General features: G+C 41.0%; 1 protein-coding gene across 1 annotated transcript; it reads right to left on the bottom strand.

The window, feature by feature from the left end:
* Positions 1 to 14,923: 14,923 nt before the first annotated feature.
* On the bottom strand, positions 14,924 to 21,023 carry LOC123583296 (olfactory receptor 5AU1). The gene has a single exon (XM_045450246.1). It carries the CDS (start codon positions 16,198 to 16,200, stop codon positions 15,265 to 15,267), a length of 936 nt encoding a protein of 311 aa, XP_045306202.1. The 5' UTR covers positions 16,201 to 21,023; the 3' UTR covers positions 14,924 to 15,264.
* Between the last annotated feature and the right edge of the window lie 1,387 nt (positions 21,024 to 22,410).

Raw genomic sequence — 22,410 nt, forward strand, 5'->3', positions numbered from 1 at the left:
GGTTAAGCGGACGACTTCAGCTCAGGTCACGATCTCGCGGTCCGTGAGTTCGAGCCCCGCGTCGGGCTCTGGGCTGATGGCTCGGAGCCTGGAGCCTGCTTCCGATTCTGTGTCTCCCTCTCTCTCTGCCCCTGCCCCGTTCATGCTCTGTCTCTCTCTGTCTCAAAAATAAATAAAACGTTAAAAAAAATTTTTTTTATAAAATGTTTGAGAACCATTGCCTGACATAAGGTAAAGGGAACGTGGTTTCTGAAGGAATAATCACAGCCTCTTGCTGTAATTCATTCATTCACTCATTCAATCACTCCTTCGTTCATTCACTCATTCATTCATTCATTCATTCATTCGATAATTGTTGAGTACTACATTGCACATATTGTGCCGGGTGTGGAGATTACAGTGGTGGACAAGAGTAGCATGGTCCCTTGGCTCATGGATTTTAGTGCAATGGTCCTAAAACATCAGAGTGCATGGAATCCATTGCTAAATTAATTAAAAGTGCAAATTCTGGGGGCGCCTGGGTGGCTCAGTCGGTTAAGCATCCAACTTCAGGTCAGGTCATGATCTCAGGTCAGGTCATGATCTCGGAGTTTGTGAGTTTGAGCCAGGCATCCGGCTCTGTGTTGCCAGCTCAGAGCCTGGAACTTATTTAGGATTCTGTGTCTCCGGCTTTCTCTGCCCCTCCCCTGTTCATGTTCTGTCTCTCAAAAATAAATGTTAAAAAAAAAATTTTTTTAAGTGCAAATTCTGGGGCTTTACCCCAAGAGATACCAATTTAGTCTTTAGAAGTTAGGACTCAAGAATTTTCTTTTTTTTTAAGCTGTAAAGTTGATTCTGAAGTAAAATATCCACTAACCACATATTGAAAAACACTGGCTTAGTGGTTGTTTAGCCTGCAAAGAAAACTTGCAGAGATGAAAGTGATCACCATATATGAAGACCGGTGTGACTCCGGAAGTAGACTAATACCAGTGGTTCAAAGCTAATCTGGAGACAGGTTTTCATCTAATATTAGGTAGGAATGGTCAATCGGGGGAGACAGAGTTCCCAGTCCACTGCAGGGTTGAGTTGGCTAGAGTGCCACACTGCTGACTAAGGATTCTCACATCCGGTGTGACTTTTTCTATATGGCCTCTAAGCATGAGAGAACTTTATGAGAACTGGAAGGGAGGGTTGATAAAAGACCTAACTGATTTGGTGCACTATTTCAGACACCTATTTTCCCCAACAAATTACATCAACTCAGATGATAATACAAATTACAAAGTGACCACTTAGACTAGAACAGACAATGAGGGTTTGCCAAAGTTCAAGGACCTTGAGGATGAGAGAATGAGGAAAAAGTTGGAGCAGATTCCCAGACCTTCCCTTGTTTCTCATGGGGCTGTGCCCAAAGTTCAGTGACCTCAACCGTAAGGGCCAGGAACAACAGAACTTTCTTCCATTTTGAACCTTGGGAGAGAATGTCAGGGCTCATCACCCCAACTAACACCTGAGTTCCAGGTTCATATAATCCATTCTATGCCCTAGAAATATAACCTAGTCACAAAATCCATAGGAAGCATTAGCTACTTCCAAGTGTCATTTCTTTTTTTTTTTTTTATTTCCAATGTTTATTTATTTTTGAGAGAGAGAGAGAGAGAGAGAGAAAGAGCACAAGCATGAGGGGGGAGGGACAGAGAGAGGAGGACAAAGAATCCAAAGCTGGCTCTGTACTGACAGCAGTGAGCCCAATGCAGCACTCGAACTCACAAACCATGAGATCATGACCTGAGCCGAAGTTGGACACTTAACCGACTGAGCCACCCAGTCACCCCTCGAGCGTCATTTCTTGCTGTGCAATTAGGCCTCCTGGAGATTTCAGTACAGCAAACCTAGCCATGACCTATATACTGTATGTGACCTAAATACATGAACATTAACCCTTGGAAGCAAGCACTATTATCTCCATTTTACAGATAAACTATTATTAAAGTAACTTCATGACTCACTTCATATTTTATTGAGAAAATAGAAGAATCCAGTTGAACACTACTTCCTCTTCCTCACCAAAGCTATCAAACTGCCTGGGCCTGTACTTGTCTGTCTTCTCTCATTATACAATCTCAGGTCAATCCCCTCATCTGTGTATGGGACTCCAACCCCTTTTCCTTCCTCACTTGCTTTGCTCCTCTAATTATACCTTCTCTCTTCTACATCATCTTTTCCTCCTCTGTATAATTATTCCTATCAGCCTAGAAATATGTTATAGTATCTCCCCCCCTTTTTTTAAATAACTTTGTTTCTATAAGGACATTGCCTCTTTTCTTTGCTCTCCTATGTCAGTGTGAATTAGGATTAGTCTCATATAACAGGAAACCTAAATTGGAGTCATATATAAAATAAGGTTTGGGGCGCCTGGGTGACTCAGTTGGTTAAGTGTCTGACTCATGATTTCGGTCATGATCTCACAGTTTGTGGGATCGAGTCCCATGTCGGGCTCTGTGCTTACAGCACAGATCCTGCTTGGGATTCTCTCTCCCTCTCTCTTTGCCCCTCCCCTGTTCGCACATGCACTCTCTCTCTCTCTCTCTCAAAATAAATAAACATTTTTTTTAAAAAGGTAAGTTTTGTGTTCCTTTATGTGATAGAGGCTCAGAGGTAGATAGTATGGTTCCATGTTGTCACTAGGGACCCAGGGGCCCTTTGTCTTCCTGCTCCGAGATCTTTAGCACAAAACTTCCATTCTCAAGTGCATATAATGACCCAACAGGGCTACAGTAGCGTCAGGCATTTTATTTGCATTCCAGGTAGGAAGAAAGAGAAAGTTGGAGGGAGGGAAAAAGGAAGTAAAGCCTGGGCTTTTCTCCACACAACTGCATGAAAATGCCTTTGTCAAGTTCACTAATTATTTCTATCTTTTCATATCTTATATTAAATTTTCTGGATCCTCCTCCTCTTCCCAATATCTAAAATATCAGTTGCCTCAGGCTTCATTTCATGGCCATCTTCTTCATATATACGATTTCCCTAATGATTCCATCCAGTCCTATGACTTTAAATACTCTATTTGCTGCTGATCCCATAAGCTTGTAGCTCCAGATGTGATTTTGTGTAGAACCCCAGGCTCGTATATCATCTCCGCGTGGACGCCTAACGGGAATCTGGAGTGGAGCATGACCGAAGCAGAACTTCCAATTTCTACCCTTAGAAAAACGTTCTCCCTCGGTCTTTCCCACTTCAATTAAATGGCACTACCAATCACAGAGCTGTGCTAGCCAAAAACCCAGGAGTCATCCTTGGTTACCTTATTTTCTTCCTCTTCCTTATCCAATCCTTTAGAAAATTCTGTCTCCTTTATATCCAAAATATATTCCCAATCCAATAATCTCTTATTCCTCCAACATTCTTCCCCACACCGTCATCACCTGGTTTATAATAATGACCTCCTAACTCTTTCCTTCCTTCCAGACTTGTTTCCACTAACAGTCAGGGTTAATAGTTACAAATATCAGAAACTAACTGGCTGAATTAAACAGAAAATGAAATAACTTGAGAACACCTGAGTGGCTCAGTCAGATAAGTCACAATTTGAGCTCAGGTCATGATCTTTCAGTTCATGGGTTGGACCCCTGCATCAGGCTCAGTGCTATCAGCTCAGAGCCTGCTTTGGATCCTCTGTTCCCCTCTCTCCGTGGTCAACCCTGCTTGTGCTCTCTCTCTCTCTCTGTCAAAAATACAGTAAAACCTTGTTTTATGAGCATCATTCACTCAAGAAACATGTTTGTAATCCAAAGCACTTGTATATCAAAGCCAATTTCAAGAACCATTGGCTCAGTTGTGACCATGTGACGTTTGACATCACATACTACTTGTATTGCAAGACATTGCTCGTTTATCAAGTTAAAATTTATTAAAAATGTTTGCTCCTCTTGTGGAACACTCGGAGAACAAGTCACTTGCAATCCAAGGTTTTACTGTAAATAAAACATTAAAAGAAAGAAAGAATTTGAAGGACTAGAATAGTAGCAGGGAATTTGGAGGCAAACTGGTGTGCAGTCCTCCTGGTAGAATGGATAACAGAAAAACAGATAAAATCATGGAGTATTGTGCAGTTCTTAGAGACAGCCCCATGAGTACCACCCTCAACAGTCTAGCATGTTGCTGTGAAGGGGCAGGAATGATGGTCTATCTCAAAACAACCCTGTAAAAAGACAAGAGAGAGGTTTTTTGTTTTTTGTTTTTTTTTTTTTTTTTAGCAAGCAAATATTTTAAAATTTATTATTGGACTATAGCTGACATACAATGTTATATTCGTTCCAGGTGTGCAACATAATGATTCAACAAGTCTATACATTACTCTGTGCTCACCACAGTAAGTGCAGTCACCATACAACCTTATCACCGTATTATTGACTATGTTTCCTCTGCTGTACTTTTTTTTTTCCTCTCTGTGACTTATTTTATTTTATGTTTTAAAGTTTATTTATTTATTTTGAGAGAGAGAATGTGTGGGAGGGGCAGAGAGAGAAGGAGAGAGAGAGAGAATCCCAAGCAGGAATTGGTGCAAAGCTCATACTCACAAACCGTGAGATCCTGACCTGAGCTGAAATCAAGAGTCGGACACTTAACAGACTGAGCCACCCAGGTGCCCCATGACTTATTTTATTTTCTAACGGAAAGTTTGTACCAGAGAGCAGACTTTAGGAGGCTTTTCTCCACCTAATCTCTCACTGCTTCCCAGAGCATAGCCTGCTGACTCTATTACTCTCTTCCCCCTCATCTTCTCCCATCTCTTTGCACACATTCCAGTTCAAGACACTGTGGCTTCCCCAGCAGTGTCTCATAGAGGGTGTAGTTATGGTGGTTCGTTCCTGGATCCCGTGCTTTCCTCTTTATATTTTCTTCAGGATTGATTTTAGAGGAAAGAGCCAGCAACCTGAGCTAATTTGCCATCTGAGTAGTTACTAGTGTGCTCTGGCTCCCGTAGTTATTGGAGGAGGTTACTACATTGTTATTGAAAGGAGGGATTGGCATAGAGATATTTTTAACCTCCAAACTGCGCAACTTATAAAAGTCTGATTTACTGTCATCGATGCAATAATTAGCACCCTGGGAAGGGATCTGGAATGCATTGTTGATTAAGATTCATCTTAATTAACTCAACAAATACTTGGGTGGTTAAGCCAGACATGGTGTTATATACTAGAAATAAAAGTGAAAAGAAATTGTCACTACATTCTAGTAGAGAATAAACATTATTTTATTATAATTATAATATCGTAAATGATGATAATCACATCCCTTAATAGAGATATGTACAAGGTTATTGAGAGTATAGGGTCCTTGGCAAAAGGAGCCTTCACAGAAAGGTGACATTTGAGTAAAGAACTTGAATGTGTAGGATTTTCCCAAGAAAGCAAAGGGAAGGAAAATATTATAGGCAAAGAGCACAAGTATGAGGCCAAGAAAAAAGGTTTGAGGAAGCATGGTGTACTCTGGGATATTCAAATAGGTCATATTTCTAGAGCATAAACTGAAAATGGAAACAGGCACTCTAATTCATTGCTGATGGGTATATACATTAGTTCTTCAAGGGGTACCTGAATGGCTCAGCTGGTTAAGCATTCGACTCTTGGTTTCAGCTCAGGTCGTGATCTCACAGTTCATGTTCATGTGTCGGGCTCTGTGCTGAAACTGTACAGCCTGCTTGGGATTCTCTTTCTCCTTCTCTCTCTGCCCCTCTCTCACTCATGTGCACATGCACTACCTCTAAAAATAAACTTAAAAAAATTAAAAAAAAATAAATAAATTGGTTCTTCAACTTTTTAGGAAGGCCATTTGGCAATAACTACCAAAACTTAAAGTGTGTATACTTTTTGGTCAGGAACTGCATATCTCCCAGCATTGTTTGTAATGGCAAAAGATTTGCAACAACCTAAATATCCATGAAAGAGGGAGCTGGTAAAATAAATGATGGGATATCCAAACAATGAAATTATAAAAAAGAACAAGAGATCTATAATGACTAATATGGACTAGGTTTTATTTTAATTATTTATTTATTTACTTATTTATTTATTTTTAATTTAATTTATTTTTTAAATTTACATCCAAGTTAGTTAGCATATAGTGCAACAGTGATTTCAGGAGTATATTCCTTAATGCCCCTTACCCATTTAGCCCATCCCCCCCACAACCCCTCCAGTAACCCTCAGTTTGTTCTCCATATTTAGGAGTCTCTTTTGTTTTGTCCCCATCTCTGTTTTTATATTATTTATATTTCCCTTCCTTTATGTTCATCTGTTTTGTTTCTTAAAGTCCTCATATGAGTGAAGTCATATGATATTTGTCTTTCTCTGACTGACTAATTTTGCTTACATAATACCCTCTAGTTCCATCCACATAGTTGCAAATGGCAAGATTTCATTCTTTTTGATTGCCGAGTAATACTCCATTGTGTGTGTGTGTGTGTGTGTGTGTGTGTGTGTGTGTGTGTGTATATATACCACTTCTTCCTTATCCATTCTTCAGTCAATGGACATTTGGGCTCTTTCTATACTTTGGCTACTGTTGATAGTGCTGCTATAAACACTGGGGTGCATGTGCCCCTTTGAAACAGCATATCTGTATCCCTTGGATAAATACCACATAGTGCAATTGCTGAGTCGTAGGGTATTTCTATTTTTAGTATTTTGGGGAACCTTCATATTGTTTTCCAGAGTGGCTGCACCAGTTTGGATTCCCATCAGCAGTGCAGAAGAGATCCTCTTTCTCCACATCTTTACCAACATCTGTTGTTGCCTGAGTTGTTAATGTTAGCCATTCTGACTGGTGTGAGGTGATATCTCATTGTGGTTTTAATTTGTATTTGCCTGATGATGAGTGATGTTGAGCATTTTTTCATGTGTTGGTTGGCCATCTGGATGTCTTCTTTGGAGAAGTGTCTATACATGTCTTTTGCCCATTTCTTCACTGGATTATTTGTTTTTTGGGTGTTGAGTTTGAAAAGTTCTTTATAGATTTTAGATATGAATCCTTTATGCAATATGTCATTTGCAAATATCTTCTCCCATTCCGTTGGTTGCCTTTTAGTTTTGCTGATTGTTTCCTTTGCTGTGCAGAAGTTTTTATTTTGAGGAGGTCTCAATAGTTCACTTTTGCTTTTGTTTCCCTTGCCTCTGGAGTTTTGTTGAGTAAGAAGTTGCTGTGGCCGAGGTGAAGGAGGTTCTTGCCTGCTTTCTCCAAGGATTTTGATGGCTTCCTGTCTTACATTTAGGTCTTTCGTCCATTTTCAGTTTATTTTTGTGTATGGTGTAAGAAACTGGTCCAGGTTCATTCTTCTGCATGTCACTGTCCAGTTTTCCGAGCACCAGTTGCTGAAGAGACTGTCTTTATTCCATTGGATATTCTTTCCTGCTTTGTCAAAGCTTAGTTGGCCATATGTTTGTGGGTCCATTTCTGGGTTCTCTATTCTGTTCCATTGGTCTGAGTGTCTGTTTTTGTGCCAGTACCATACTGTCTTGATGATTACAGCTTTGTAATACATCTTGAAGTCCGGAATTGTGATGCCTCCTGCTTTGGTTTTCTTTTTCAAGATTACATTGGCTATTGGGGGTCTTTTCTGGTTCCATACAAATTTTAGTATTGTTTGTTCTAGCTCTGTGAAAAATGCTGGTGTTATTTTGATAGGGATTGCATTGAATATGTAGATTGCTTTGGGTAGTATTGACATTTTAAGAATATTTGTTCTTCCTATCTAGGAGCATGAAGTATTTTTCCATTTTTTTGTGTCTTCAATTTCTTTCATAAGCTTTCTATAGTTTTCAGTGTATAGATTTTTCACCTCTATGGTTAGATTTATTCCTAGGTATTCTATGGTTTTTGGTGCAACTGTAAATGGGATTGATTCCTTGATTTCTCTTTCTGTTGTTTCATTGTTGGTGTATAGGAATGCAACTGATTTCTGTGCATTGATTTTATATCCTGCAACTTCGCTGAATCCATGGATCAATTATAGTAGCTTTTTGGTGGAATCATTTGGGATTTCCATATAGAGTGACATGTCATCTGCGAACAGTGAAAATTTGACCTCCTCCTGGCCTATTTGGATGCCTTTTATTTCTTTGTGTTGTCTGTTGAGGCTAAGACTTCCAGTACTATGTTGAATAACAGTGGCGAGAGTGGACATCCCTGTCTTGTTCCTGACCTTGGGGGGAAAGCTCTCAGTTTTTCCCCATTGAGGATGATATTAGCATTGGGTCTTTCATATATGGCTTTTATGATCTTGAAGTATGATCCTTCTATCCCTAGTTTCTTGAGGGTTTTTATCAAGAAAAGATAGTGTTTGTCAAACGCTTTCTCTGCATCTATTGAGAGGATCATGTGGTTCTTGTCCTTTCTTTTATTGATGTGATGAGTCACATTGATTGTTTTGCAGATATTGAACCAGCCCTGCATCCTAGGTATAAATCCCACTTGGTCGTGGTGAATTATTATTTTAATGTGTTGTTGGATCCGGTTGGCTAGTATCTTGTTTAGGATTTTGCATCCATGTTCATCAGGGAAATTGGTCTATAGTTCTCCTTTTTAGTGTGGTCTTTGTCTGGTTATGGAATCAAGGTAATGCTAGCTTCATAGAAAGAGTTTGGAAGTTTTCCTTCCATTTCTATTTTTTGGAAGTGCTTCAAGAGAATAGATGTTAACTCTTCCTTGAATGTTTGGTAGAATTCCTCTGGAAAGCCATCTGGCCCTGGAGAATGTTTTTGGGAGATTTTTGATTCCCAGTTCGATTTCTTTACTGGTTATGGGTTTGTTCAAATTTTCTATTTCTTCCTGTTTCAGGTTTGGTAGTTTATATATGTCTAGGAATTTGTCCATTTCTTCCAGATTGCTCATTTTATTGGGCATATAATTGCTCATAATGTTCTCTTATTATTGTTTTTATTTCTGCTGTGTAGGTTGTGATCTTTCCTCTTTCATTCTTGATTTTATTTATTTGAGTCCTTTCCTTTTTCTTTTTGATCAAACTGGCTAGTGGTTTATCAATTTTGTTGATTCTTTCAAAGAATCAGCTTTTGGTTTCATTGATCTGTTCTACTGGGTTTTTTGTTTTGTTTTGTTTTGTTTTGATTTCTGCTCTAATCTTTATTATTTCCCATTTTCTGCTGGTTTGGGGTTTACTTGCTGTTCTTTTTCCAACTCTTTAAGGTGTAAGGTTAGGTTGTGTGTCTGAGACCTTTCTTCCTTCTTTAGGAAGGCCTGGATTGCTATATACTTCCCTCTTATGACTACCTTTGGTGTATTTCAAAGGTTTTGGGCTGTGGTGTTATCATTTTCATTGGCTTCCATGTACTTTTTAATTTCCTCTTTAACTTCTTGGTTAGCCCATTCATTCTTTAGTAGAATGTTCTTTAGTCTCCAAGTATTTGTTACATTTCCAAATTTTTTCTTGTGGTTGATCTTGAGTTTCATAGTGTTGTGGTCTGAAAATATGCACAGTATGATCTCAATCTTTTTGTATTTGTTGAAGGCTAATTTGTGTCCCAGTATGTGATCTATTCTGGAGAATGTACCATGTGCACTGGAGAAGAATGTGTGTTCCACTGCTTTAGGATGAAATGTTCTGAATATATCTGTTAAGTCCATCTGGTCCAGTGTGTCATTCAAAGTCATTGTTTCCTTGTTGATTTTCTGTTTAGATGGTCTGCCCATTGTTGTAAGTGGGGTGTTGAAGTTCCCTACTGTTATGGTATTATCAATGAGTTTCTTTATGTTAGTGGTTAATTGATTTATATATTTGGGTGTTTCACATTTGGAGCATAAATGTTTACAATTGTTAGATCTTCTTGGTGGATAGACCCCTTGATTATGGTATAATGCCCTTCTTCATCTCTTGTTACAGTATTTATTTTAAAGTCTAGATTGACTGATATATGTATGGCTACTCTGGCTTTCTTTTGTAGACCATTAGCATCATAGATGTTTCTCCACCCCCTTACTTTCAATCTGAAGGTGTCTTTAGGTCTAAAGTTGGTCTCTTGTAAACAGCATATAGTTGGGTCTTGTTTTCTTATCCATTCTGTTAACCTATGTCTTTTGATTGGAGCATTTAGTCCATTGACATTTAGAGTGAGTACTGAAAGATATGAATTTATTGCCATTATGTTTCTTGTAGAGTTGGATTTCCTCAGGATTTTCTCTGGTCCTTTCTAGTCTTTGTTTCTTTTGGTCTTTTTTTTTTTTTTTCTTTTCTCCCCTCAAAGATTTCCCCTTAAAATTTCTTGCAGGGCTGGTTTAGTGGTCACAAACTACTTTAATTTTTGTTTGTCTGGGAAACTTTTATTTTTTTATTTTTTTATTTTTTTAATTTTTTTTTTTTCAACGTTTATTTATTTTTGGGACAGAGAGAGACAGAGCATGAACGGGGGAGGGGCAGAGAGAGAGGGAGACACAGAATCGGAAACAGGCTCCAGGCTCTGAGCGATCAGCCCAGAGCCTGATGCGGGGCTTGAACTCACGGACCGTGAGATCGTGACCTGGCTGAAGTCGGACGCTTAACCGACTGCGCCACCCAGGCGCCCCTGTCTGGGAAACTTTTAATCTCTCCTTCTATTTTGAATGGCAGCCTTACTGGATAAAGAATTCTTGGCTGCATATTTTTCTGAGTCAGCACATTGAATATATCCTGCCACTCCTTTCTGGCCTGCCAAGTTTCTGTGGATAGGTCTGCTGCAAACTTGATCTGTCTTCCCTTGTAGATTAAGGACTTTCTTTCTCTTGCTGCTTTCATGATTCTCTCCTTGCCTGAGTATTTTGTGAATTTGACTATGATATGCCTTGTTGATGGTTGGTTTTTGTTGAATCTGATGGGAGTCCTCTGTGCTTCCTGGATTTTGATGTCTGTGTCTTTCCCCAGGTTAGGAAAGTTTTCCACTATGATTTGCTCACATAACCCTTCTACCCTTTTTCCTTCTCTTCATCTCTTCATTTCCTTCTCATTCATCACCCCCTATGATTCTGATATTGTTCCTTTTTAATGAGTCACTGATTTCTCTGATTCTTAAATCATGCTCTTTTGCCTTAGTCCTCCTCTTTTTTATCTGCTTCATTATTCTCCATAACTTTGTCATCTATATTGCTGATTCTCTGCTCTGCCTCATCCATCCTTGCCGCCGCAGCATCCATCTGTGATTGCAGCTTAGTTATAGCATTTTTTATTTCATCCTGACTAGCTTTTACTTCTTTTATCTCCTCAGAAGGGGATTCTAATCTATTTTCGATCCCAGCTCGTATTCTTATTATCATGATTCTAAATTTTGTTCAGACATCTTGCTTGTATCTGTGTTGATTAAGTCCCTGGCTGTTGTTTCTTCCTGCTCTTTCTTTTGGGGTGAATTCCTTCATTTCATCATTTTGAAGAAGAAAAGGAATTAATAAGGTAAAAAAATTAACATTAAAAAATTAGAAACAACACACACACACACATACACACACACACACACACACACACACACACAAATCAAATAAAATGATTCTAGATCCTAGGTGTGTTTTGATCTGGGTGTTGAAAGGAGCTTGATAGATTAAAGAAAAAGGAATTTAAAAAAAGGAAAACTTTTGAAAATTTGAAAAAAGGAATACAAAGAAATAGAATAAATGAAATGATGGAAGTAAAATAGAATTTGAAAAATTTACAAAAAAAGTAAAAACTATAGTAGAAAAAATTTAAAGAAAAATATAAAAAAAATTTTTTTAAATGTTTATTTATTTTTGACAGAGAGAGAGACAGAGCATGAGCGAGGGAGGGGCAGGGAGAGAGGGAGACACAGAATCCAAAACAGGCTCCAGGCTCAAAGCTGTCAGCACAGAGCCTGACGTGGGGCTTGAACTTACAAACTGTAAGATTGTGACCTGAGCCAAAGTCAGACGCTCAACCGACTGAGCCACCCTGGGGCCCCTAAGGAAAAATATTTTTAATAAAAATCAAAAACAGAAATAAATATTTTCTCTTTCTGCATTAAGGAAAAAGAAAAGAAATGAAAAAGAAAAAAAAAACAAAAATTGAATAGACAGACCAGCGAACAGACTTAAATATGATTTTTTTTTAAACTTTTTTTTAACGTTTATTTAATTTTGAGACAGAGAGAGACAGAGCATGAACGGGGGAGGGTCAGAGAGAGGGAGACACAGAATCTGAAACAGGGTCCAGGCTCTGAGCTGTCAGCTCAGAGCCCGACGAGGGGCTCGAACTCACGGACCGCGAGAAAATGACCTGAGCTGAAGTCGGCCGCTTAACTGACTGAGCCACCCAGGCGCCCCTAAATATGATTGAAATTACATTGTTTTCCCCTAGAAGTCAAACTATGAAGCACTTTATAGTCCGTAAATGAAGCAGGCGGAGAGACGTGTTCCGAAGAGAGGTTGGCCCAGTTGGGTTGGGCTTAGTGTAACGGCTCCATCCTCCACTAGATGGCGCTGCTTAGCTTACTGGGGCGGATTGTTGCGGTGCTTGTAGGTGCGTATGCGCATGCGCGGGAGTGGTCAAAATGGCGTCACGCAACTACCCGGTCTCTAGTATTTCAACTCCGTTCTCCCCGAGCAGCAATCGCACACCTGTCCTTTGTCTCCGGCTTTCGTCTACTCCCCGCTTTTACACTGTCCATGACCAAGCCGTCAGGTTGCTAGGCAGCACCTCCCTCCTGAGTTTTATCTCAGATGTGGCTGTGTTTCCCGACCCCTCACTTCTGAGGGACTGCGGTTTTGACCCTTTCTGCCCCTCTGTAGGAGGGTGTCAATGAGCAATGGCCAGTGCCGGCTGCACCCAGGAACACTTATGGGACTGTGCTACTGCTGATGCCCAGAGACTGAGGCTGGGCTCCAGCCCGCCCCAGAAAAAGTTCACGCAATCGTGTAGCAGCAGCATTTCAGGGATTATGGAAAATCACAACACGCATCTGGCACCAGGCTTCACCACCAACGACCTTGTTCCAGCACCGGTGAATGTGGTTGTTCTCCCAGGCCCACTGGGGCCTTTTCCTGTGGGGGGCCACACATCTACCAGATGTCCTCCCAGCAGGGGAACCACCTCTCCCCATGTGGCCTGAAGACCATTGGACTTCACTCTGCTCCTGGGGATTCGCCCTTCCCACCAGAGCACCACCAGGTATTGAGCTGTGGAGTTTCAGGCTCTGCACTCCCCGTTTATAGAGTCTTAATGGAACTTAAACCCTCTCCTTTCTCCTTTCTCCCTTTTCGGTCCCTGCGGCTGTTTCCACTTTCTCTCCAGCTGATTTTGAGGGAGGTGATTTTCCTGTAATCTCCCTGGCGTCTCCATCCTCGATCTGCATGCAAAAACAGCTCCCTGCCCCTGCAGCTTCTCTCCAGTTCACCTCTCTGCGCTGCATACCTGCTGATTTCTGTGGTTCAGGTTGTGCAGATTGTTGTGTTAATCCTCAAATCAGTTTTCTAGGTGTTCAGGATGGTTTAGTGTTGATCTGGGTGTATTTCATGGACGCAAGACACACACACACACACACACACACACACAAAACTTCCATGCTGTTCTGCCATCTGGGCTCTGGACTAGGTTTTAAAACAGATACATTGTTAGGGGAACCTGGGTGGCTGAGTTGGTTAAGCATTCGAGTTAGGCTCAGGTCATAATCTCATGGTTCATGAGTTCAAGCCTCACATCAGGCTCTGTGCTGACAACTTGGATTCTAGAGCCTGCTTCAGATTCTATGTCTCCTGCTCTCTCTGCCCCTCCCCCACTTGTGCTCTGTCTGTCTCTCTCTAAAATAAATAAGCATTTAAAACAATCCATACATGTTGTTAAATGAAGAAATCTGGATGCTGAGCACCGGGTATACAATATTATCATTTTTGAGTGTGTGTTGGGGGTGTGATTTCCCAGAGATGCATAGAATATTTCTGGATGGGTTTGCAAGAAACAGGTAAGAGGAGCTGCCCCCTCCTTCTCCCCACTGCCCCCAGAATAGGCTCTGAGGCTGACAGCATGGAGCCTGCTTGGGATTCTCTCTCTGCCCCTCCCATGCTTATGCTCTCTTTTTCTTGAAGTAAATCAACTTTAAAAAATACTAGATATAAGTTACATAGATAAGCAAAGATATGAGGTCTCTGGATAGGGAGAAATTATGAACAAAGTCATAAAGCATTAATAAAAGACACTAAAGAAACCTAATAAGTACAAGGATAAAGCATGTTCATAAAAAAAATTCAGTATCCTAAAGATGTGAATTCTCCCAAACAAATCTATACATTCGGTACAACTGGAATTGATACAATCTATACATTTGGGGCTCCTGGGTGGCTCAGTCGGTTAAGTGTCTGACTTCAACTTAGGTCATGATGTCACAGCTCGTGGGTTCGAGCCCCGCGTGGGGCTCTGTGCTGACAGCTCAGAGCCTGGAGCCTGTTTCAGATTCTGTGTCTCCCTCTCTCTCTGCCCCTCCCCCACTCACATTCTGTCTCTGTCTCTCAAAACTAAAACATTAAAAAAAAAGTCAGTTTTTACAAAGAGGAGATGGTAAAGGAGGGGAGGAGTCAAAGTCTTCAACTTAGTTAAGGAGAGACTTTATTATGAGGAATATAAACATCAGTTTCTAATAATAAAGTATTCACACACGGAAATATGAGTGAAGCATCTGAACAAAGTCATGACTAAGTCTTGCCAATGGTCCAATTATGCAACAAGCTGACACCCTCAGCTGTGTTTAGTCTCTATGATATCAACAATTCTTTGTGTGGAAGGTAGATGCAGAAGCACTGGCTGACCAGAGTGTATGCCGGTCATTCATAGCAGGGAGTGAGCAAATGTGCACAGGTTGGCACCACAACTGCCAACTGGTAAAGTTCCCTTGGCTTGCTTGCTTGCTTGCTTTTTTTTTTTTTTTTTTTTTTTTGAGAGAGAGAGAGCAGGTGAGTGAGTGGCAGAGAGAGAGAATCCCACAAGAGGCAGAGAGAGAAAGAGAAAGAGAAGTGGGGCTCACCAGAAGCAGGGTGCTTGATGTGGAACCTGGACTCACAAACCATGAAATCATGACCTGAGCCAAAGTCAGATGCTTATTGGCTGAGCCACCTAGACTCCCTCCCTTGGCTTTCTAAAGGTATGTGGGAGAGAGAGAAAGAGACAGGGAGGGAGGAAGGAAGGAAGGGGGGAAGGAAGGAAGGAAGGAAGGAAGGAAGGAAGGAAGGAAGGAAGGAAAGAAAGAGGAAGGAAAGAAGGAAGGAAGGAAGGAAGGATGTGGTAATGAGTTGAGAAGATCATTCCATTATTTTCCTGCCCCAAACCTTTCTTAAAGCTTCCTTCACATCTTTGTTTCTCAAAGAATAAATAAGGGGGTTCAACATTGGGATTACCACTGTGTAGATCACGGCCACCATGCGGTCTTGAGTCAAGGAGTAGCTGGACCTGGGGCGCAGGTACATAAAAAGTGTTGTACCATAGAAGAGGAACACAGCAGTGAGGTGGGAAGCACAGGTGGAAAAGGCCTTGAACCTGTCCTGGGCTGAGTTCATTCTCAGGATGGTGATGAGGATTAGGAGGTAGGAGACCAAGATGGTGAGGGTGCAGCTCAAAAGGTTGAAACCAGCAAAAATGAAAAGCAAGATCTCACACAGCGAGGTGTCCACACAAGACAAAGACAAGATAGGTGGTCCATCACAGAAGAAGTGAGTGACCACATGGGCACCACAGAATTTCAGACTAAAGATACAGCTTGTGTGGATAAGAGAATTGAGAAATCCTGCACCGTAGGAGCCCACAATGAGAGACAGGCAGATCTCAGGAGACATAGTGAGTGGGTAGAGTAGGGGGTTACAAATAGCAGCATAGCGGTCATAGGCCATGGCAGCAATGAGATAGCACTCGCTGGTGGCGAAACCTGCATAGAAGAACATCTGAGCCATGCAGCCAAAATAGGAAATCATCTTCCTCTTGGCCAAGAAGTTCACCAGGGTCTGAGGGACAACCGTGGAGGAGTAGCAGAAATCCAAGAAGGAGAGGCTCTTCAGGAGAGAGTACATAGGTGTATGCAGAGGGGTGCTCACGTGAATCAGAAGGAACATGATCAGATTTCCCAGCAGAGTGATGGTGTACATGCCCAGGAATACCGTGAAGAGCAACCTCTGGAGTTGGGGGTCCCTGGTGAGGCCCAAGAGCTCAAACTCAATCTCTTGGCTCAGGTTTGCCCCTTCCATATTTCTCCAGTGCCCTGGTGTGTAAAGAGGGGACCACCAGAAATGATGTGGAACCCTCAGGGGCTCTCACTGGATTTAGTTCTGCTTTGGCTAAGGACAGCCTTCTGAAGACTGGTCTCGCTGAAAAAGTCCTTTGTAGCTGGAACTCGGTCATAGAGAGGGTCTTCTCTACTTGGTTGATTGGATAGTCTGTAAGCATTACTAGAGCAGCAATGAAAAATAGAAAAACAACATATACCATTTGGTCTCTCAGCGACCTTAAGAAGTTCTCAATAATGAAGCAGTTACTTACCAAATATTTGTTGACAGTCTTCCATATGCTTAGCTCTGTGTTCTTCTTGTCAGCAATACAAAAGTGTCTGATTTTAGGGAGCTTATATTCTAGAGATAGTATATTTTGTGTTAAAGCACTCAGGCTCTGGCATCAGACTGCCGAGTTTCCATGCTGGGACCTCACCACTAACTAGCTGTGTAACCTTGGGAATGTTACTTAACCTCTCTGATTTCAGTTTTCTCATCTGTAAAATAGGGATAATGGCACTAATCGTAAAAGACTGTTGAAAGAATCCAATTAACTAATCCATGCAAAGGCACTTGAACAAAAAGCCTGGCAGGCTAAGAAAGTTCAAAGAACGTTAGCTTTGATTATTCTCACAAGAGAGACAGACCTAGCACATAACTAAATATGATAAATAAAATGAAACAATGACAAAATTTGGCAAGCAACCCACCACCAAACAATACAAGACAGAGACACTTGTACTAAGCAGCAGTGACTGAACAGGCCTTCAGAGGATCCCGAATATTCTAGGGGAGTTAGGGATGATTTCTTGGCTCAGCTATAAAACTGCCTCTGTGTTCTTGGCACAAGCCAAACCCTACTGTGAGTTCTAACAGTGATGAGGGTTGGGGATGTGGAGACATGGGGATGATGTAGGGCTCTGACGAGCAAACTGAGACTTTGCTCTTGGGAGCATCCTTTACAAAGTCACCAGTCATTGCCAGGAAACAGGTTCATCCTGGACTCAGAAGCCATTGGAGCCAGAGGGGAAGGAACAGCTCTGTAAAGCTCTGAAATTAAAATGCCTTTCCTACTCAGAGAATGAACGAAGCCATGGATGCACTACCTAAATAAACACCATACTATTTTCCCCTCCATTGGCTGCTCTGCCACCATGTTCCTGAATTACCTTTGGGTTCTGGAGTCAGTTAAGTCAGTTAAGAGCTCCATGGTCTTAGGTGAGGACACTCAGCTGTGAAGACTTTGAAGCCAGATGTAATTGGGTAAGACAGAAAAGTGCGTAAGTGAGCCCCCTCCTCCTGCCCTGAGGATTGTATGTGAATGACACCACGGAAGATATTGGGAGGATTCGGGAGAGGAGAGCTGAATTCAGCAGGCAAAGATTCTAGTTTATCCCACTAGCAAAGTTCCCAGAATCATCAAACTACCAGAGAAGGAGAAGATTCTAAACATATGAACAACTAACTTTGACTGTCAAGTAGGTAATGAAGGCACTGTGGCCATTGATAGAGTACTGTGAATGGTGACAAGAAAGCATTGTAATGCCCAAAGAGGTCACACACTCTACTAAAGCTGAGATGCTCAAAATATAAGAGGGCAAATTTGAACACAGAGCATTGGTAACTTCTTTTAAAGCACATGGAGCATAACTCCGTGATAGATTTGATGTCACTGAGGTGTAACATTCAGCCATTCTTAACCCAATAACTGCTAGTTTGTAATACACCCCATTATTTCAGGAATGTGCGCAGCCCTAGATTTGGGTTGCAAATGTCACTGGCTCCATTGGTTTCAAAAGCCAACCCAGCTTCAAGGCAAATTACAAGGACTTCAGAGAAGTGACTAAAAATCTCAGGAACTTCAAGGAAGTTGAGAAGTGGTTGTTAAGAGTGGAATAGGACTTCTTGAGATCCAGCTTTGCATCTTTCCTCAATAGACTGTTTCAGTGTGGGTAACTGGTCAAGTATCTCTGATTCTGTGATTAAAAGGATGGACAAAAGCTAAGTCATGTAGGAATGTGACCAATTATCAGGAGAGCATAGATGAGGTTCAGAGGTGGGATGGGATGGGGTAGGGTGGTAGGTAATACAAGGGATAGCTGATCAGAGGCTCCAGGTTTATTACTCGCTTTAAGTCCACTCTCTCTCTTCCCCTCTGCTTTCCCCTCTTATCTCTCTTCTCCACTCTGCACTAAATTCAAAATTATTCTGAACATAGAGAGTACACCAAGTGAGGGATTGTGAAGAAATTGACATCTCTGACAGTTTTTCAAAGGATGCTGGAATAGCCTCTATTTCTGTTGGCTACAGTTTGTACCTGTGAATGAAAACTAGGAAGAAAACTTAAGGGTGGTCTTATCATATGGAAGTAGGCTGGGGAGGGGAGTGTCTAGGAGTGAGAACCAATACCTTGGGCCTGTAGGTGAGGGAGGAGTAGGCAAGAGGCTTTATTTACTCTTGCCTCTTTGCCCTCCTCCCTGGGATAGCAGAGCAGGAGCACAGATAGAGAAAAGGCTGCCAAAGGAAGCAGCTAGTGCGTCTCTTTGAGCAATGATGACCCCAAACAGTGGTTCTTAAACATTAAGGTGCCCTTCCCAAGGTTCACTGGAGGAGCTTGCTATATGTGCAGATCCAGGTCCCAACCTCTGAAAATTTGATCCTGTGGGCCCAAATCTGGTGATTCTGAAACAGGTGATCTCTGAACCACACTTCAAGAAACACTAAACCATGGGGTACCTGCAGGAACAGACAGATCCTCCTGAGCCACATATAAATATCCTTTTCTAACCTACTGGAATCCTCTGTGTCCTGGAAAATCAGCCCGTGGGTAGGATAGTTGTCTTGGTCATTTTCTTCCTAAATGTGTATCAATAGTCATCAATTTCCAGAAATCGAAGTATTACCTGATGATAATCAAACACCAGAAGAATTTCCTCCTTCAAAGTTGCTTGACCTTTTCTTAAGCAAATACTTTATTTCAAGTAAAGCATATGACTTGATGGCAAAGCTATTATTGCTCTGGGGGTCAGAACACAAGCCTTCAGTAGAAAAACCATAAAGACAAAACCAGATTTACTGAGTACATAGACTGAATCTGGAGATCAGAGATGCTACTGACTTTAACCTCTCACGTGGTGATGGGAGGAAGACAGCCCTGTTCCCCAAGGCATCCCCTCAACTGATCCTGTCCTGAGGAGAGACATCCCTTCCCCTGGGCAGCCTAGTAGCTCACAGCTGGGGAGGATGATGTGTTCACTGATGAGGGTTTAGGAGGCAGCTGAGGAAGTGAGAATAATTGGCCCCAGGTAGACCCGTTAATGTGTTGGCAAAGTTAGTAACCTCTCCAAGAGCCTCTATCCTGAGGAATAATAAGGCGATTGGGAAACTGGGAATGGAGAGAATGGATCCACACTAGATCCCTACCAATATGTTCATCATTAGCCCCCAAAGACTGTTCTCTATTGACCCTAAACTTAACTCTTATGTAATTATTATCTGTACTTCCAGTACAGTGGAAGACGAAGTATTCTTGGTGTTCTTGTATGCCATTTTACCAATGTATACTGTAACCTAGACTACGGCTGAGGACCTTCCTGCCCAAGATCATAGTAAAATTAAAGATGTATACTAGTTTCCAAATATTTGGGGATTTTCCAGGGATCTTCCCATTATTGATTTCTAATTTAGTAGCATGTGGTCAAAGAACATACTTTGTATAACTTGAATGCCTGTGAATTTATTGTGACTCATTTTATGGCCCAGAATATGTTCCATCTTGGTGAACACTCCATGTTCACTTGAAAAGAATGTATATTCTGCTGTTCTTGGGTAGAGTGTTCTATAATCATCAAGTCAGCTTGCTTGATAGAGTTGTTCAAGTCTACTATATCCTTTCGGATTTTCTGCCTACTTGTTCAGTCAAGGATTGAAACGGGAGTATATTGAAATCTCTAACTATAATTGTGAGTTTGTTTATTTTTCCTTATTCTTTACTTTTTGCTTCAGGTATTTTGAAGTTTCTTTATTAGGTAAATAAACATTTAAGATTGTTATGTCCTATTGATAAATTTACCCACTTATTATAAAATTACTTTCTTTGTGCCTGCTGATACTTTTTGCTGTGAAATACACTTTTTCCGATAGAAAAACTGTCACTACAGTTTTGATTACTACTAGAATGGTATATCTTTTTCATTACCTTTACTCTTTTTATTTGCAACTTTTCTGTGCCATTATATTTGCAGAATTTCCCCAAGCAGACCTGAAATCTGGGTCTTTCTAGGATGATGATATGCCTGGAAAACTGATTTCAGATGTACCTTGTCACACAGTAAACATTCAGTAATGTTTTCAGGCTTTACCAGAAAAGCTGGTATGGACTAGGCAAAAATCAAACAAACCCCCTCAAAGGCAACTTTGTGAAGAATGGGGTAAGATCCTCACCCCAATCAGATGCTATCATAGGCAGCTGAATACCTTAATGGAGACCTGAAAGCCAGGGATACTTGTCCCATTGATAGAGTGCTTCTGTGTCTTCTCTATGCAGGTATCATTCAATTCATTTCTCATATCCTTTATTTATGGTTAAGGAAGTTGTGTCCTTTATTTGAGTCTGTTGGCTTGTCACTCATTAAAATCATTTTGAGAACCAACACTCAAAGTTTTAGGTGTGGCCTTTGTAAACATCATATATCTGGAATTTTTTCTTTTAGCCATTCAGAGTATCTCTGTCTTTATGTTGGTGGATTGGGGGGTTTTGGTTTTGGCTTTTTTTTTTTTTTTTTTTTTTTTTAGTTTTGGGGGCTTTTTGATATACATTGAATTTATTTTTACATCTCACTTTGATTTTTCTATTTATCATACTTTTTCCAATTTGCTTCCCTCTCCCATCCTCTGACCTTATTTTTATTTCCTTTTGGGTTAAATTTTATTTAGTTTTTTAAGGTTTATTTTTATGTTTGAGAAAGAGAGAGAGCATGCGTGCAAGTGATGGAGGAGCAGAGAGAGTGGGGGGCAGAGGATCTGAAGCAGGATCCATGCTGACAGCAGGAAGCCCAATGCAAGACTAACTCACAAACTGAGATCATGACCTGAGCCAAAGTCAGACTTTCAACTGAATGAGCCCCAAGTGCCCCTCTTTGTTTTTCAGTGTACTTTTTCCCCCTTCCACTGATTCTTCTCTTTCTATTAGTAGCTATTCTTAAGTTTTTAACAATAATATTTAGCAGTCTATCAGATATGCTTAAACCCATGAGTTTATAATGATACGTAAGTAAATTGGTTGATCACTGGGTTAGTTACCTATTGCCATACAACACATTCTCCCCCAACTTAGTTAAATCAATAAATTTATTATTTTATGCTACTTGGGAGTGATATACTGTAATTTCCACAATATCCTATTGGTTACACAGGTTGGCCCTATTCACTGTGGGAGTGGACAACACAGGGGTATCAATACCAGGACGTGAAAATCTTTGGGGCCATCTTGAAGACTGGCTACCACAATCTGCCCTCTGCCCTCAATGATTCATGTCCACCTTACATGCAAAATACACTCATCTGCTCTCAAGGCCCTCCACAGTCACATCTCATTACAGTGTTAGCTCAAGTCCATGATCACATCATCCAAATCAGGTACAGGTATGGAGAAATTCATTAGGTAGAGTTACACAGCATTTCTCCTGTACAATTCCTCTCAGTCATAAGACTGATGAGCTAAACACACAAGTTACATCTGGCTTCTACACTCACAACATATAATGGCAGGACAGAGATGGGATAACTACTATAGAATAAAGATGGGGGGTAAGGGAAGGTAGGCACACAAAAGTCATTGAGTCATAGAAATTCTGGAAGCCAGTAGGCACTTGTTGGCAATTCCTTGATTAGGATTCAAGTCCTGGGAAATTCTCTGTGGTTGCTGGCTCCACCTCTGAGATCACGGTTCTGCTCACTGAACTCTCCTATATATGAAAACTAGCCTGTGTTTGTGGCTGAGTAGTTTTCGTGGTTTGCTTCCTGGCTGAAGAAGTTTGGCGAATCAAAACACTTCGTTTTATTTTCTACTGTTCTACAGCTCAAGCTGGTAGTGGTTCTGCCACTATTATTCTCTTAAAAACTTCTCTGAATCTTACTAGGATTTGTCTGCTAGACAAAAATCGCATTAATACATGTCTTTGAGATAAC

Source organism: Leopardus geoffroyi, chromosome B3 (assembly GCF_018350155.1).
Source record: "Leopardus geoffroyi isolate Oge1 chromosome B3, O.geoffroyi_Oge1_pat1.0, whole genome shotgun sequence".
In the NCBI taxonomy this organism is placed as follows: Eukaryota; Metazoa; Chordata; class Mammalia; order Carnivora; family Felidae; genus Leopardus; species Leopardus geoffroyi.

What these genes read in the sequence shown, in the direction of transcription:
- LOC123583296 (XM_045450246.1), bottom strand. Translation starts at nt 16,200, where the DNA reads ATGGAAGGGGCAAACCTGAGCCAAGAGATTGAGTTTGAGCTCTTGGGC.